Raw genomic sequence first — 12311 nt, 5'->3', positions numbered from 1 at the left:
CTTTGGGGCCCAGGTGAAGTGTGTGTCCACCATGGGCCAGGTGAGGTTTCCAAGAGGCAGGTACACTGACTGTGCATGTAAGCCTCACCCACTCTGAACCCCAAATTTGACCCTTACCAGCTTAGGGAAAGTCCCTTGATTCCTTCAAGCAATGTCTATGCCCATTGAGTAAGGGTAGTAAGTGACACTTAGCTCATAAGGTTGTCTTCAGGGTTTTAAAGATAATATATAGGAGGCATTAAAAACAGTTGCTATTACTATAATAATGCAATTATATCATAATTATGTTAGTGTAATTATGCTAGTATTATTTTTTAAATGTTAGAATTCTCTGCTCAGCTGCTCCTAGGCACAGCAAACGAGGAGACTTTCCAGTAGGCATAACTGCTTTGGGAGGAAGGGGAGGAAGAGGCTTCAAGGATGAAACACAATTAGTACTAACATTTAAAAAATAATTAATGTACACAGGGAAACCCTTTCTTCTGAGCTTGCTATTTACTGGTATTCACACATTGACTATTGCCAGGATGTTTATGCTTTGGATCTCATTGGCCAAGGTCTTCCTTGATGTTCTTTTTAGAGAAGTTTCATATAACACAAATTCCAGGTTGTTCCTAAAAGCTGAAACACACTTTGACTATCTATTTAGACACTTCTATTGGTAAAATAAATAAATAAATAAATAAACAAACAAACATGAACTAAGAGGTTAAATGATAAAACTGGGAAAACATACTTGCAGTATATGAACAAACTCAACTCTTTAAAAATACATATACAGAGTGGCTCAGGAGGTAGTGCACTGGATAAAGCATGGGACTGTCAAGCATGAGGTCCTGAGTTCAGTTCCTGGCAGCACATGTACCAAAATAATGTCTGGTTCTTTCTCTCTCCCCTCCTATCTTTCTAGTAAATAAACAAACTATTTTATAAATAAATATATATATATATATATATATATATAATCTATGTAAAGAGATTAAAATACTATGGGGGGGAAAAAAGAATTAATGAGACAGACTTAGAAAAATTCTAGTGGGAGGGTGTATGTGGTGGAATAGCTCGCTTAGATAGTGTGCTGCCTGTCACATGCGTTACCCAGGCTCAAGCCCAGCTTCCACCATATTGAAGGAAGCTTCAGGACTGTAATCTGTGTCTGTCTTTAAAAAAAAAAAAAATTCTAGCAGGGTTGGGGCATAGCTCCACCCAGTAAAGCACACGCTTCACTATATTCAAGGACCCAAGTTCAAGCCCCTGACACCATACAGAAGCACCACGCAAAGAAGAAGCTTCACAAGTGGTGAAGCAATGCTATGGCATCTCTTCTCTGTCCCGCTCTCTCTCTCTCTGCCTTTCACCCTCTATCTGAAGAAAAAAGGAAAAAAAGAAGTCTTCCAGGATGGAGGAGCTAAGTAGGTGCAAAGTCAAAGTGAAACCCTGGCAGCAAGGAGGAAAAAAAAAAACTAGAACCAAAAAAACCTGGAACCAGTAGGTTCTCAGTCACTGGTAGCCCAACAAATGTTTTATCTTCGTGTGTGGAACTGGGACTTCGTGCACACACGAGTTCACCTCCCCAGCACACTTCTTTTTGGAGGGAGCAGGAGGGGTGCCACAGTGTGAAAGCTGTGTCCAGTGTCGTGACACCCTCTGTGCAGTGCCACTCCAGGTGAGCCACCAGTCAGGGCTTCATTTCTAGCCACTGCACCCCCCCCCCAGATCCAAGACATTTTCTTTGTTTTAACTTTTTTTTTTCTGGCTTCTATATATTTTTTCCTCTTCTTCCTTCTTCTCCTCTTCCTCCTCTGCTACTTCCTTCTTCCTTCTTCCTTCTCCTCTTCCCCTTCCTACTTCCTTCTTCCTTCTTCCTTTTTTTTTCCCTAATTCTCTTCCTTCCCCTCTTCCCTCCCCCTCCCCCTTCTCTTTGGGTAGTGATGCCAGGGTCATATGCATGTATGATCCCACCAGTCCTAAGCTGGTTCTTTTTTTCCATTTTTTTTTTTTTTTTTTTTTTTTTAGCCAGAGCACTCATCGGCTCGGGCTTATGGTGGTGTGGGGAATTGAACCTGGGACTTAGAAGCCTCAGGCATGTGGATCTGTTTTTATAACCATTATGCTATCTACCCCCACCCTCTTTTTTTTCATTTTTAAAAGATTTACTAATTTTTTTAAATTTTAAACAGAGACAGAGAGGCAAAGAGAGCGGCAGAGATCACAGAACATCAAAGCTTCCTTTAGTGTGTCGGAGACCAGTTAAAATCTAGGTCGCATGCATGGCACAGCAGTGCAGTGTTCGAGTCAGCTATCTCATTAGCCCTAAGATTCATTTTTATTTTTTATTTTATTTTTTAAATTATCTTTATTTATTGGCTAGAGACAGCCAGAAACTGAGAGGGAAGGGGGAAATAGAGAGAGAGGCAGAGGGACACCTGCAGCTCTGCTTCACCACTTGCGAAGCTTTCTCCCTGCAGGTGGGGACTGGGGCCTCGAGCCCGGGTCCTTGCACACTATAACCTGTGCTCTCAACCAGGTGCACCACTACCTGTCCCCTAAGACTCATTTTTATATATATGAAAGAGTTTCACATGAGACAGAATAAGAGCAAAAGAGAGAGAGAGACAGCCCAGGGTACCGTGCACATGAGGTACCAGGGTTTAAAGTAGGAACCTCAGGCATGCAAGTCCAACACTCTGTCAGCTGAGATATTTCACACCTGAAACTGTTGTTTATTGCTTTTCTTTTCTTTCTTTCTTTTTTTTTTTTTCCCTCCAGGGTTATTGCTGTGGCTAGGTGTTTGCACCATGCATCCACTGCTCCTGGAGGCCTTTTTTTTTTCTTCCCTTTTGTTGCCCTTGTTGTTGTAGCTTTATTGTGGTTATTTTTCCCCCCTGTTGTAGTTATTATTGTTGTTGCTGATGTCGTTAGTTGTTGGATAGGACAGAGAGAAGAGAGGAGGAGAAGACAGAGAGGGGGAGAGAAAGACACCTGCAGACCTGCTTCACCGCCTGTGAAGTGACTCCCCTGCAGGTGGGGCCTCTTCTATTTTCTTTATGTAGACTCTGTTCCAGCTGTTTTACCATAGACATGTGTTGTATTAGTTTATTAATTTATTTACCAGAACACCACTCAGCTTCTGCATATGATGATGCTGGGTATTACACCTGGTGTCACCTGCAAGTCCTATATGCTATCATTGTACTATATCCCTCTCCTATACATTACTTTTTTTTAAAAATTATTTTATTTTAATTTATTTATTATATAGAGACAGAGAGAAATTGAGAGTGGAGGGAAGATGGAGAGGGAGAGACAGAGAGATACCTGCAGCCCTGCTTTACCACTCATGAAGCTTTCCCCCTGCATTGGGGACCGGGGGCTTGAACCCTGATCCTTGTGCACTGTAATGTGTGTGTGCTTAACCAGGTGTGCCACCGCCTGGCCCCTATATATTACTTTTATAGTCAAGAAAATTCATCATAATTTGAGATGTAAGATATCAGTGTTGGTGGGAAGGTTGTATAGTATGATTTGCCCTAAGGCTCTCTCTGTACTCTCCTAAAAATGACTCTGCTAACCAGAATAACTAGGTCAGATGTGCATTTTCTTGGTGTTGGTAAGAATGTTCTAGGCGGGAGTCGGGCTGTAGCGCAGCGGGTTAAGCGCAGGTGGCGCAAAGCACAAGAACCGGCATAAGGATCCCGGTTCGAACCCCGGCTCCCCACCTGCAGGGGAGTCGCTTCACAGGCGGTGAAGCAGGTCTGCAGGTGTCTATCTTTCTCTCCCCCTCTCTGTCTTCCCCTCCTCTCTCCGTTTCTCTCTGTCCTATCCAACAACGACGACAACAACAATAATAACTACAACAATAAAACAACAAGGGCAACAAAAGGGAATAAATAAATAAAATTTAAAAATATATATATAAAAGAATGTTCTAGGCAAGGAGAATCATGGCAGCTCAAAAGCTTCTGCCCTGTTCAGGCATGAGAATAAGGGCCTCCTCCAGGGACAGACAGGTAGTCATTCTCTCAAAGCTTCCTGTTCTTCCCTTTCCTGGATCTGGTGCTGGGGAGAAGATCAGGTCAGGTTTGTCTACTGGCTCCAAGCCCCTATTGTTCTGTTGGTCTCTAGCCTAGGCTAGAGGCACAAACTTAAGCTCAAGAAGTTAGAACAAATGGGCTGGCTAGCAGGTTGTCTGTTTTTCTGGTGTATTCCCTCACCCTATTGAAAAGTTAGAGATGGAGCCAGAGATAACTTACCAGGAGAACATGCACATTACCATGTGCAAGTCTCAGGTGCACCTCGTGGGAGCACCACATGGATGGCACTAGGGGAGCTCTGAATGGTGGGGCGGCAGTGCTGTGGTATCTCTCACCCCACCTACCCTCTCCCCACAGCCATATGAAATTTAAAAAAAAAAAAGAAAATTAGTTGGCCTAAGGGGTGGGGGAGATGTCCTAATGGTTATGCAAAAAGACTCTCATGCCTGAGGCTCTAAAGTCCCAGGTTCAACACCCACCAGGATTAGTGATTCCCAGGATCAGACTCAGGACTTCATCTCTGCAAGTCCAACACTCTGCCACTATACCACCTCCCTGACTGCCAAGTGACCATTGCTCCACTAATCTCGGCTTCCATCTGCTGTGCTGGTTGGATTTGAAGCCCTCCTGATTCCTTTCTTCCTTTGCCTGTCCTGGCTAGAATGGCATCCCAGGCAAGAATGGTTCTCCACTTTCATATGAGCAGAACCCCCTGGGGGAATTACGGCCCCAGAAATGCCTCCCAGCAAGATTGCTGTGCCAGATGCCTGAGTTTGAGAGGCCAGCCTTGTCCTCTGAACTGCTACACACCTGGGAAGCAGGTTTGCAAATCTGGTGGAAAGCCTTAGTACTCATGTGTGCCTAGCCACACACAGGAACACATCCCATTTCCTCTGTGCCCTTTGGGGGTGGATTTCTATAAGATCCTTGTTCCTTTTTTTAAATTTTTTTATTTATTAAATGGAAATATTGACAAGACCATAGGATAAGAGGGGTACGATTTCACCCAGTTCCCACCACCAGAACTCCATATCCTATCCCCTACCTTGAAAGCTTTCCTATTCTTTATCCCTCTGAGAGCATGGACCCAGAATCATTATTGGGTGCAGAAGGTAGGAGTTCTGGCTTCTGTAATTGCTTCCTCACTGACCATGGGTGTTGGCAGATCAACCCATACTTCCATCCTGTTTCTGTCTTTCCTTAGTGGGGCATGGCTCTGGAGAGGTGGGGCTCCAGGGTACATTGGTGAAGTCCTCTGCCCAGGGAATTCAGGTTGGCGTCATAGTAGCACCTGCAACTTGGTGGCTGAAAAAGCATTAAGATGGGTGTCGGGAGATAGCGAAGCGGGTTAAGCACATGTGGCACGAAGCGCAAGGACTGGTGTAAGGATCCTGGTTCGAGCCCCCAGCTCCCCACCCGCAGGGGTGTCGCTTCACAGGTGGTGAAGCAGGTCTGCAGGTGTCTGTCTTCCTCTTCCCCTCCTCTCTCCATTTCTCTCTCTGTCCTATCCAACAACGACATCAATAACAGCAATAATAATAACTACAACAAGGTTAACAAAAGGGAATAAATAAATATAAAAAAAGAAAGAAAAAGCATTAAGATATAAAGCAGAACAAATTGTTAAATAATCAGGAACCTAAAGGCAAGAATGAGATTTGAAGTCTCTATTTTGGAAAAAGCTAGTAGATCTATTTTAAGTATATTCCAAGGGGCCCATGACTTTACTAGTTTTTGCCTGAGCTTGACAGCTAACACTCATATGGACCAAAGGTATTATGTGGAGAAATAGTGTCAGGGTTGGAAATAGGACTAGAAAGCTGGATCAAATCTAGAAAAAGTATATAAATACCATTAATTGTAAACCCCATCAATTTGATCAGGGCCCATATTCAATGCAGGAGCCTGTGTAACCTCTGCATCCCTGTAGGTCTGAATTCAAAATCTGTGATCACGGCTAGGAACATTTTAGGCTGCACTAATTTCAGGACCCGTCTTCCTCGAGTGGTAGAGTATGTTGCCCGACCTCCCTTCAGAGAATGGGGCAGTTCCCACCACTGTTGATTTACACTGAGGGCAAGATCCTATAGAGGCCCACAAAGGGGGGGGGGTCCATTATGTTGTTCCTGATAGAGATGACTGGTGACAGTAGAGACAGGGATCTGTTAAGAGTCTGTGTGGGAATCCCAGGACTCCTTCACTGGGGCCTTGGGTGATGGGGTGGCCTGGTAGTGACTAAAGAGTCATCATTAAAGTGTGCCAGTCTCTTGCCCTTATCCAGCTTTTGTAGTTCTTACTTTGTCTGACAAGGTTAGCCAGGATCCTTGTTCTTAATCACACACACACACACACACACACACACACACACACACACACACACACAGAGAGAAGCCTGAGTAGACAGAGGGTTCACTCAGAGTAAAGAAATTCTTATGGGAACTGAGGTTCTATTTGAGGTGATTTGAATAGACAGAGGACTAGAAGCAGAGCTCTGTGTGTACTTAGTATACTTTAGGGAGCAACCTTGACCCCATGCTAGAAGGTAGTCCTGTTTCTTTGTGTGTTTTTTTAATAGTACATACATTTTACATTTACTGTTACATTTACTGTTACATTTTATTGTTCTGTGAGCCAGTGCCTGGCTCATGTGGGCTTTACTACTTCTAGGCTGCTTTCCATTCAATGCATATTTTTTCACTTTCTTGATAGTACCCTTTAAAGCAGAAATGTTTTTTAGTTTAATGATATTTCTTATTTGTTTTTTAGTGAGATGTAACTGACATAACATTGTAGTTGTTTTATCCAGCACTACAATCTGATGTGTAACTTACTTACATTTTATTTGTGTATAAAATAAGCAGAAATGAGAGAGAAGTATGTAGCAAATTCAGCTGTCTCTATTTGGCAATATTGGATGAACTTGTAGGCCAACATCATGTACTCCATGTATATTTAAAAATGCCAAATCATTTAAGACAAATAGGGGGAGGAGCATAAATTAAATACATATAAACAGACTGAATGCAGTGAAGCAGGTCGGCATAGCCAGCCACAACCAGAGAGAAATTCTTAATGTCAAGGACTCTGTAGGTATGAATGGGAAACCTTTACAACATGACTGGCTAGTTGGGAGAGTATTCTTTCTTCCTTTCTTTCTTTCTTTTTTTTTTTTTTTGATAATAGAATCAGTTATATTCATTGAAATGTCATTAATTAATTGTTCATTATTTTACAGTAATACAGCAGTGAAAGTCTCTGAGGGCAAAAAAAAAGTCAGAATGGTAGAAAATCTCAAGAATGTAATACAACAAATTACTCACTGATTCTATTCACCTTCAAAAACATGAAAGGACTCACAGTGGAGAGAAACCCTATGGATGTAAACAGTGTAGTAAAACATTCAGTTCTCCCAGTCATCTTCGGGCACATGAAAGAACTCACAGTGGAGAGAAACCCTATGGATGTAAACATTGTAGTAAAACATTCAGTTGTTCCAGTCATCTTCGGGTACATGAAAGATCTCACAGTGGAGAGAAACCCTGAGAGCACCATCCATCCCGTTCATTGTGCCAGGGTCTGTCAGGACCTGCTGAGCCAGGAAGCTTCCCCTTCAGAGTCTGTGTCCCAGGCAAAGGCTGTTCTCTCTGGGAGCCCCAGGGTCCCTCTTGATGGAAGACAGGACGAGCTTTCTTTGTGAATAAAAACCCTTCTCCCTTCCAAGAAACTGCCATCTCTTCTTCATTCCTGAATGTCTTTCAGGCCAGAAAATGGAAGATCAATCACAGCAATAGCTTGAGACTCTGTTTATCTTCCTTTCTTTTTTAATTACCACTACAGTTATCACTAGGGCTCAGTGTCAGCACTACGAACCACCACTTCCAGTGGTCTTTTTTTTCCTTCTATTTTGTTTGATAGGACAAAGAGAAATGTTGAGCAGGGGGCAAGAGGAGAGGGAAGATAGATGCCTGCAGACCTGCTTCACAGCTTGTGAAGCACCCCCTCCCCCCCCGCAGGAAGGGAAGTCGGGATTGAACCCAGGTCCATGCACATGGTAATATATGTGCATAACTAGGTGCACCAACACCTGGCCCCTAGATAATATTCTTTACCCCACAACTGTTTGAATCTATGACTGTTATGTCAACAGACACACACACACACACACACACACACACACACACCCCTCCCCTGGGACTAGATTTGTGTGGAGTCATGGAGGGTTTTATCATCAAAGTCACATGTAGTGGGCCCAGAATGAGCTAATATGAGATGTAAAGAGTGGACTTGCTGGGAGAAAGGTCTGAGTCATTCTTGCCATTAGCTTCCTCACATGCCTGTTACTGGGGCAAAACTATCAGATGGGAAGTGAACTGCCTCCTTGCTCTTAGAAACTGAAAAATAGAAATCCTGGGCAGGCTCCCTTGCTGGCCTAGAGGAACTGCAGAATTCCGACTGGCACCTTCCTGAAAGCTGCTCTCTCAGAACCTAACGCAGCTTTTGCTGACATCTGGTCTTTCTGGGACGACGATATTTTTATTTATAAAATGACACTCTCTTTCCCCAAATAGAGCCTTATTTTTAACAGGCTTGCTCCCTTTGAGGGAAGCCTGAGGCTCACAATTTTGCTCTTTGGCTTTTGAGAAACGCTGCAAACATGGGCAGGCCTCTAACTTGGGCCAGAGCAGTGAGGAAGGACACTTACCAGCCAAGAAAACAGCGACTCTGTCTTTGCACCTGGAGTCCAGTTTCTGCATTACCCTGTATAACCCCACTCCAGGAAGGACAGACTTTCTTTTTTTTTTTTTAAAGATTTTATTTATTTATTAATTAGAAAGATAGGAGAGAGAAAGAACCAGACATCACTCTGGTACGTGTGAAGCCAGGGACCTCATGCTTGAGAGTCTAGTGCCTTAGCCACTACGGCACCTCCCAGACCACAGAAGGACAGACTTTCAATTAGCAGTAATTACCCACAAGTTAAGTCCTCAGAATGACATGGGGGAGAGATCAGATAAAGAGAATGATGCCTGAGGACGCCTTGGTTTTTGTTTGTTTGTTTGTTTGTTTGTTTTTTACATCCTTCTTCAGCTGTCTACTGTCCCTGCTTTCAACAACCTGGCTTTTTTTCCTCCATATACATTTGCCACTGGGACTTTCTTGGAGGTCTTGCCCCAGCATGGTCCCACTGCTTCTGCTCAATTTCAGAGAGTAAGAGGGATAGAGAGAGGAGAGCCCCCAAAGCATTGCTCTGCTGCTTATGAAGCCACCCCCGTGTGTGGTGCTCCTGTGTGGTGGCACTTTACAAGTTGAGTCCTCTCCCAGCCCCAGCTCTCTGACATTTTGTCTTTCAGCTGCCCAACATGTTTGGTGACCTTCGGTCCACGTTTATTGCCTTGATGATTGGATCCTATGCCTCCTCAGCAGTCACTTTCCCTGGGATCAAGGTGAGGGTGTGGCCAGGCAGCTTCCAGCCTGTTTATTTTGTACGGGTGTCTGAACAGAGGCCTCTCCAAGACTCCTTCAGCCCTCTGTGAAGAGGGAAGTAATTGTGGGCGCTGGAGCCAGCCGCTCCCCAACACCCACACCTGGGAGGATGCACCTGGGCCCCAGGGGAGTAAGAAAAGAAACCCACTGGGTAGTGGGGGGAGGTGGGAAATTCAAGCATTTCACCGCAGGGTGTTACTTCAGGCGGCCTGGGCTGGGGTCAGACATGGGGGTAGGTGAATTTGTTGCTGTCCTGAGTCCAGCTCCAGTTTCCACCCCTAGCCCTGTTGTTGTTGGGCTATTACTCTCCATTAGCCAAAGCCTGCTCTCGGCCAAGTTGGTTCAGCTGTTTCCCTCCAGGCAGGATTGTGAGCCCGTGGAAGTCACTCAGGGTCAGGATGAAGCAAACACCTCACAGTCCATTGACCCCAGTTCCTACTCCAAATCCTACCATTCCTGGCAGACTTTCAGAAGGGAATTCTCCCTCCTCTGGCATTAGCACAAGTAAAATTCCCTTTCTTGAGGTACAGGGGTGATCATAGGCGAGAAGGAGTTACAGGTGTGGACTGACCACCCAAATCTAGGTGTCAGGAGGGCCTAGGGCCAACCACTCCATAGACTTTAGGGCGTCCTATGCTCCTGGAGCCTAAAGATGCCTCCTCTTTTCTGTGTTTGACTGTGTGTTTCCTTCTGGGAAGCTGGGCAGCTGTCTGCCAGTTTTTAGGACAAGAGAAATAAGTGGCAATAGTGACATGAAGCCAACATGTGTAGCAGCTTCCTACCTGCCAGAGAGCACTCTGTCAGGATTTCCACCCCCTGCTTTAACGTGTTACACACCAGGAGCACACCTGCCAGTGTTGTGCCTTTTTCACAGAGGAGCAAACCAAGGCTTCCCTGTTGGCACCTTCCATGTACCCCTGCAAGGCAGGCATGGAGGAAGCATCAGTGAACAGGGCAAGCAGGTTCCTGTTCTCAGGGAGAGGAACTAACAATAGACAAGCAAATGAATCAAGTCAGTAATCACAGCCAGGGCTGTTGACCATGAGCCAGTGACATGACCAGATGGGGGCCTCTCAAGGTGACATTTGTTCCAAGCTGCAGGCACAGGGGGTTAATGATGAACCAACAAGCACTGGGATTGTGGGGATACAGGGTGCCTGTGACTCATCTCCCTGCTGGTGGGCTGTGGTTCTTCTCACCTCTCAGCACAGGGAGAGCAGGGGCTGGAGCTGCCCTCCACCTGCTGCTGACTCTCCTTCCCTGCACCTTTGTACCTGCAGGTCATCTATGACTTTGGTGTCTCCTTCATCATCATACTCGTGGTCTGGGCCTGCTGCTCTGGACTGGTTTTCCTCAACTGCTTCTTTAACTGGCCTCTGGAGCCTTTCCCAGGGCCAGAGGACATGGACTACTCGTAAGTGGATGTGCTATCTGCCCCGAGCCGCACCCTGGCCAGGGTCCTGGGTCATGCTGACAGGTACTCTCCTGTGGCCTCTAGGGTGAAGATCAAGTTCAGCTGGCTGGGCTTTGACCACAAGATCACAGGGAAACAGTTCTACAAGCAGGTGACCACAGTGGGGCGCCGCCTCAGCGTGGGCAGCTCCATGAGGAGCACCAAGGAGCAGGCAGCGCTGCAAGAGGGCCACAAACTGTGCCTGTCCACTGTGGATCTGGAGGTGAAGTGCCAGCCTGATGCTGCAGGTATCCACTCCACGGCCCTCTCCTCCCAGCCTGAGACACCAGCCAGAGTTTCTATATTTATACACAGACTCCAAAACAGCGGTGGTCAGCTCAGATCCAGAGCTTTGATCCCTAGCTCTGATTCCGCACACACTGGGTCACCAAGTAAGGACGTTTGGGCTGTTAGCTCACTTCATCCCATAAAAGGTCAGGTGTCATGCCCACCCTGCATCACAGATGAGCGAATGAGGCCCAGAGGGGATAAAGGACTCACCCAATGCTTTTCACACACTGGGTGACCCAGCTCTACCAGCCACCCCTCCAACCCTTCCAAGACCCATCTTCCTGACAAGCATGTCATAATTTGTTCAGCGAATTGGACCTCCCCACCCATGTGCCCAGCTTCTAGATGGTGGGTGGGTCCTGGATCACAGAAGTACTGTGGTCTGCCCCCCCCAATACCTTCCATCCTCTCTCAACAGCAGCCCCCTCGTTCATGCAGAGTGTGTTCAGCCCTATCCTGCTGCTCAGCCTCGTCACCATGTGTGTCACGCAGCTACGTCTCATCTTCTACATGGGTGCCATGAACAACATCCTCAAGTTCCTAGTCAGCGGTGACCAGGATGTAGGTAGGTAGCCGTTGGATCCCAGTGCACAACTCTTTGTGAGCAATGGCCATCCCTGCCCATCTGAGGTCAAGTCCACTGCCCACGGGCTGGAAGCAGGGCTATGACATGGCAAGACATGAGGGAGCCACTTCATCTCAGCCAGCTGTTCTTAGCTGCTCTTTCAGGTCCCTGTCAGTTTCCCAGTTGAGGAGAGCAGGGTGGACTATAGTTATTGCTATATTTGGGGCGTGGAGTGTATGTTTTTTATTGCCTGAAGGGGGACAGTTGACGTGTGCACTTGTAAATGAAAACATTGCGCAGAACAGTCTCCACCTGAGAACTTGCTAAAAGATGACAAATCAAGCTTAATGAAAGGAATTACCAGAGAAACCACAGGGTTGGCATCTAGAGAGGCGGTAGACCTGGGTGGGTGGGGTAGACGGGAGGAGGACGGGCTGTCCCAAAGACAGACTCTGTGGCATTTGGAATCTCACTAGGACCTACT

The 12311-nt window shown here is 46.0% G+C and overlaps 1 protein-coding gene across 3 annotated transcripts in view; it reads left to right on the top strand.

Annotated features, from left to right (window-relative positions):
* The window catches only part of SLC43A2 (solute carrier family 43 member 2), a 51920-nt gene that overhangs the window by 24186 nt on the left and 15423 nt on the right, over nucleotides 1–12311 (top strand). For all 3 annotated transcript variants that reach the window (XM_060204112.1, XM_060204111.1, XM_060204113.1), the window contains exons 6-9: nucleotides 9386–9478; nucleotides 10799–10932; nucleotides 11017–11219; nucleotides 11681–11827. In XM_060204112.1, the coding sequence (XP_060060095.1) occupies nucleotides 9386–9478; nucleotides 10799–10932; nucleotides 11017–11219; nucleotides 11681–11827 (577 nt within the window). The remainder of the gene's footprint in view (nucleotides 1–9385; nucleotides 9479–10798; nucleotides 10933–11016; nucleotides 11220–11680; nucleotides 11828–12311) is intronic.

This window comes from Erinaceus europaeus, chromosome 12 (assembly GCF_950295315.1).
Source record: "Erinaceus europaeus chromosome 12, mEriEur2.1, whole genome shotgun sequence".
NCBI lineage: Eukaryota > Metazoa > Chordata > Mammalia > Eulipotyphla > Erinaceidae > Erinaceus > Erinaceus europaeus.
The sequence above is the reverse complement of the archived record's forward strand: the minus strand, read 5'-3'. Positions and strand labels throughout refer to the sequence as shown.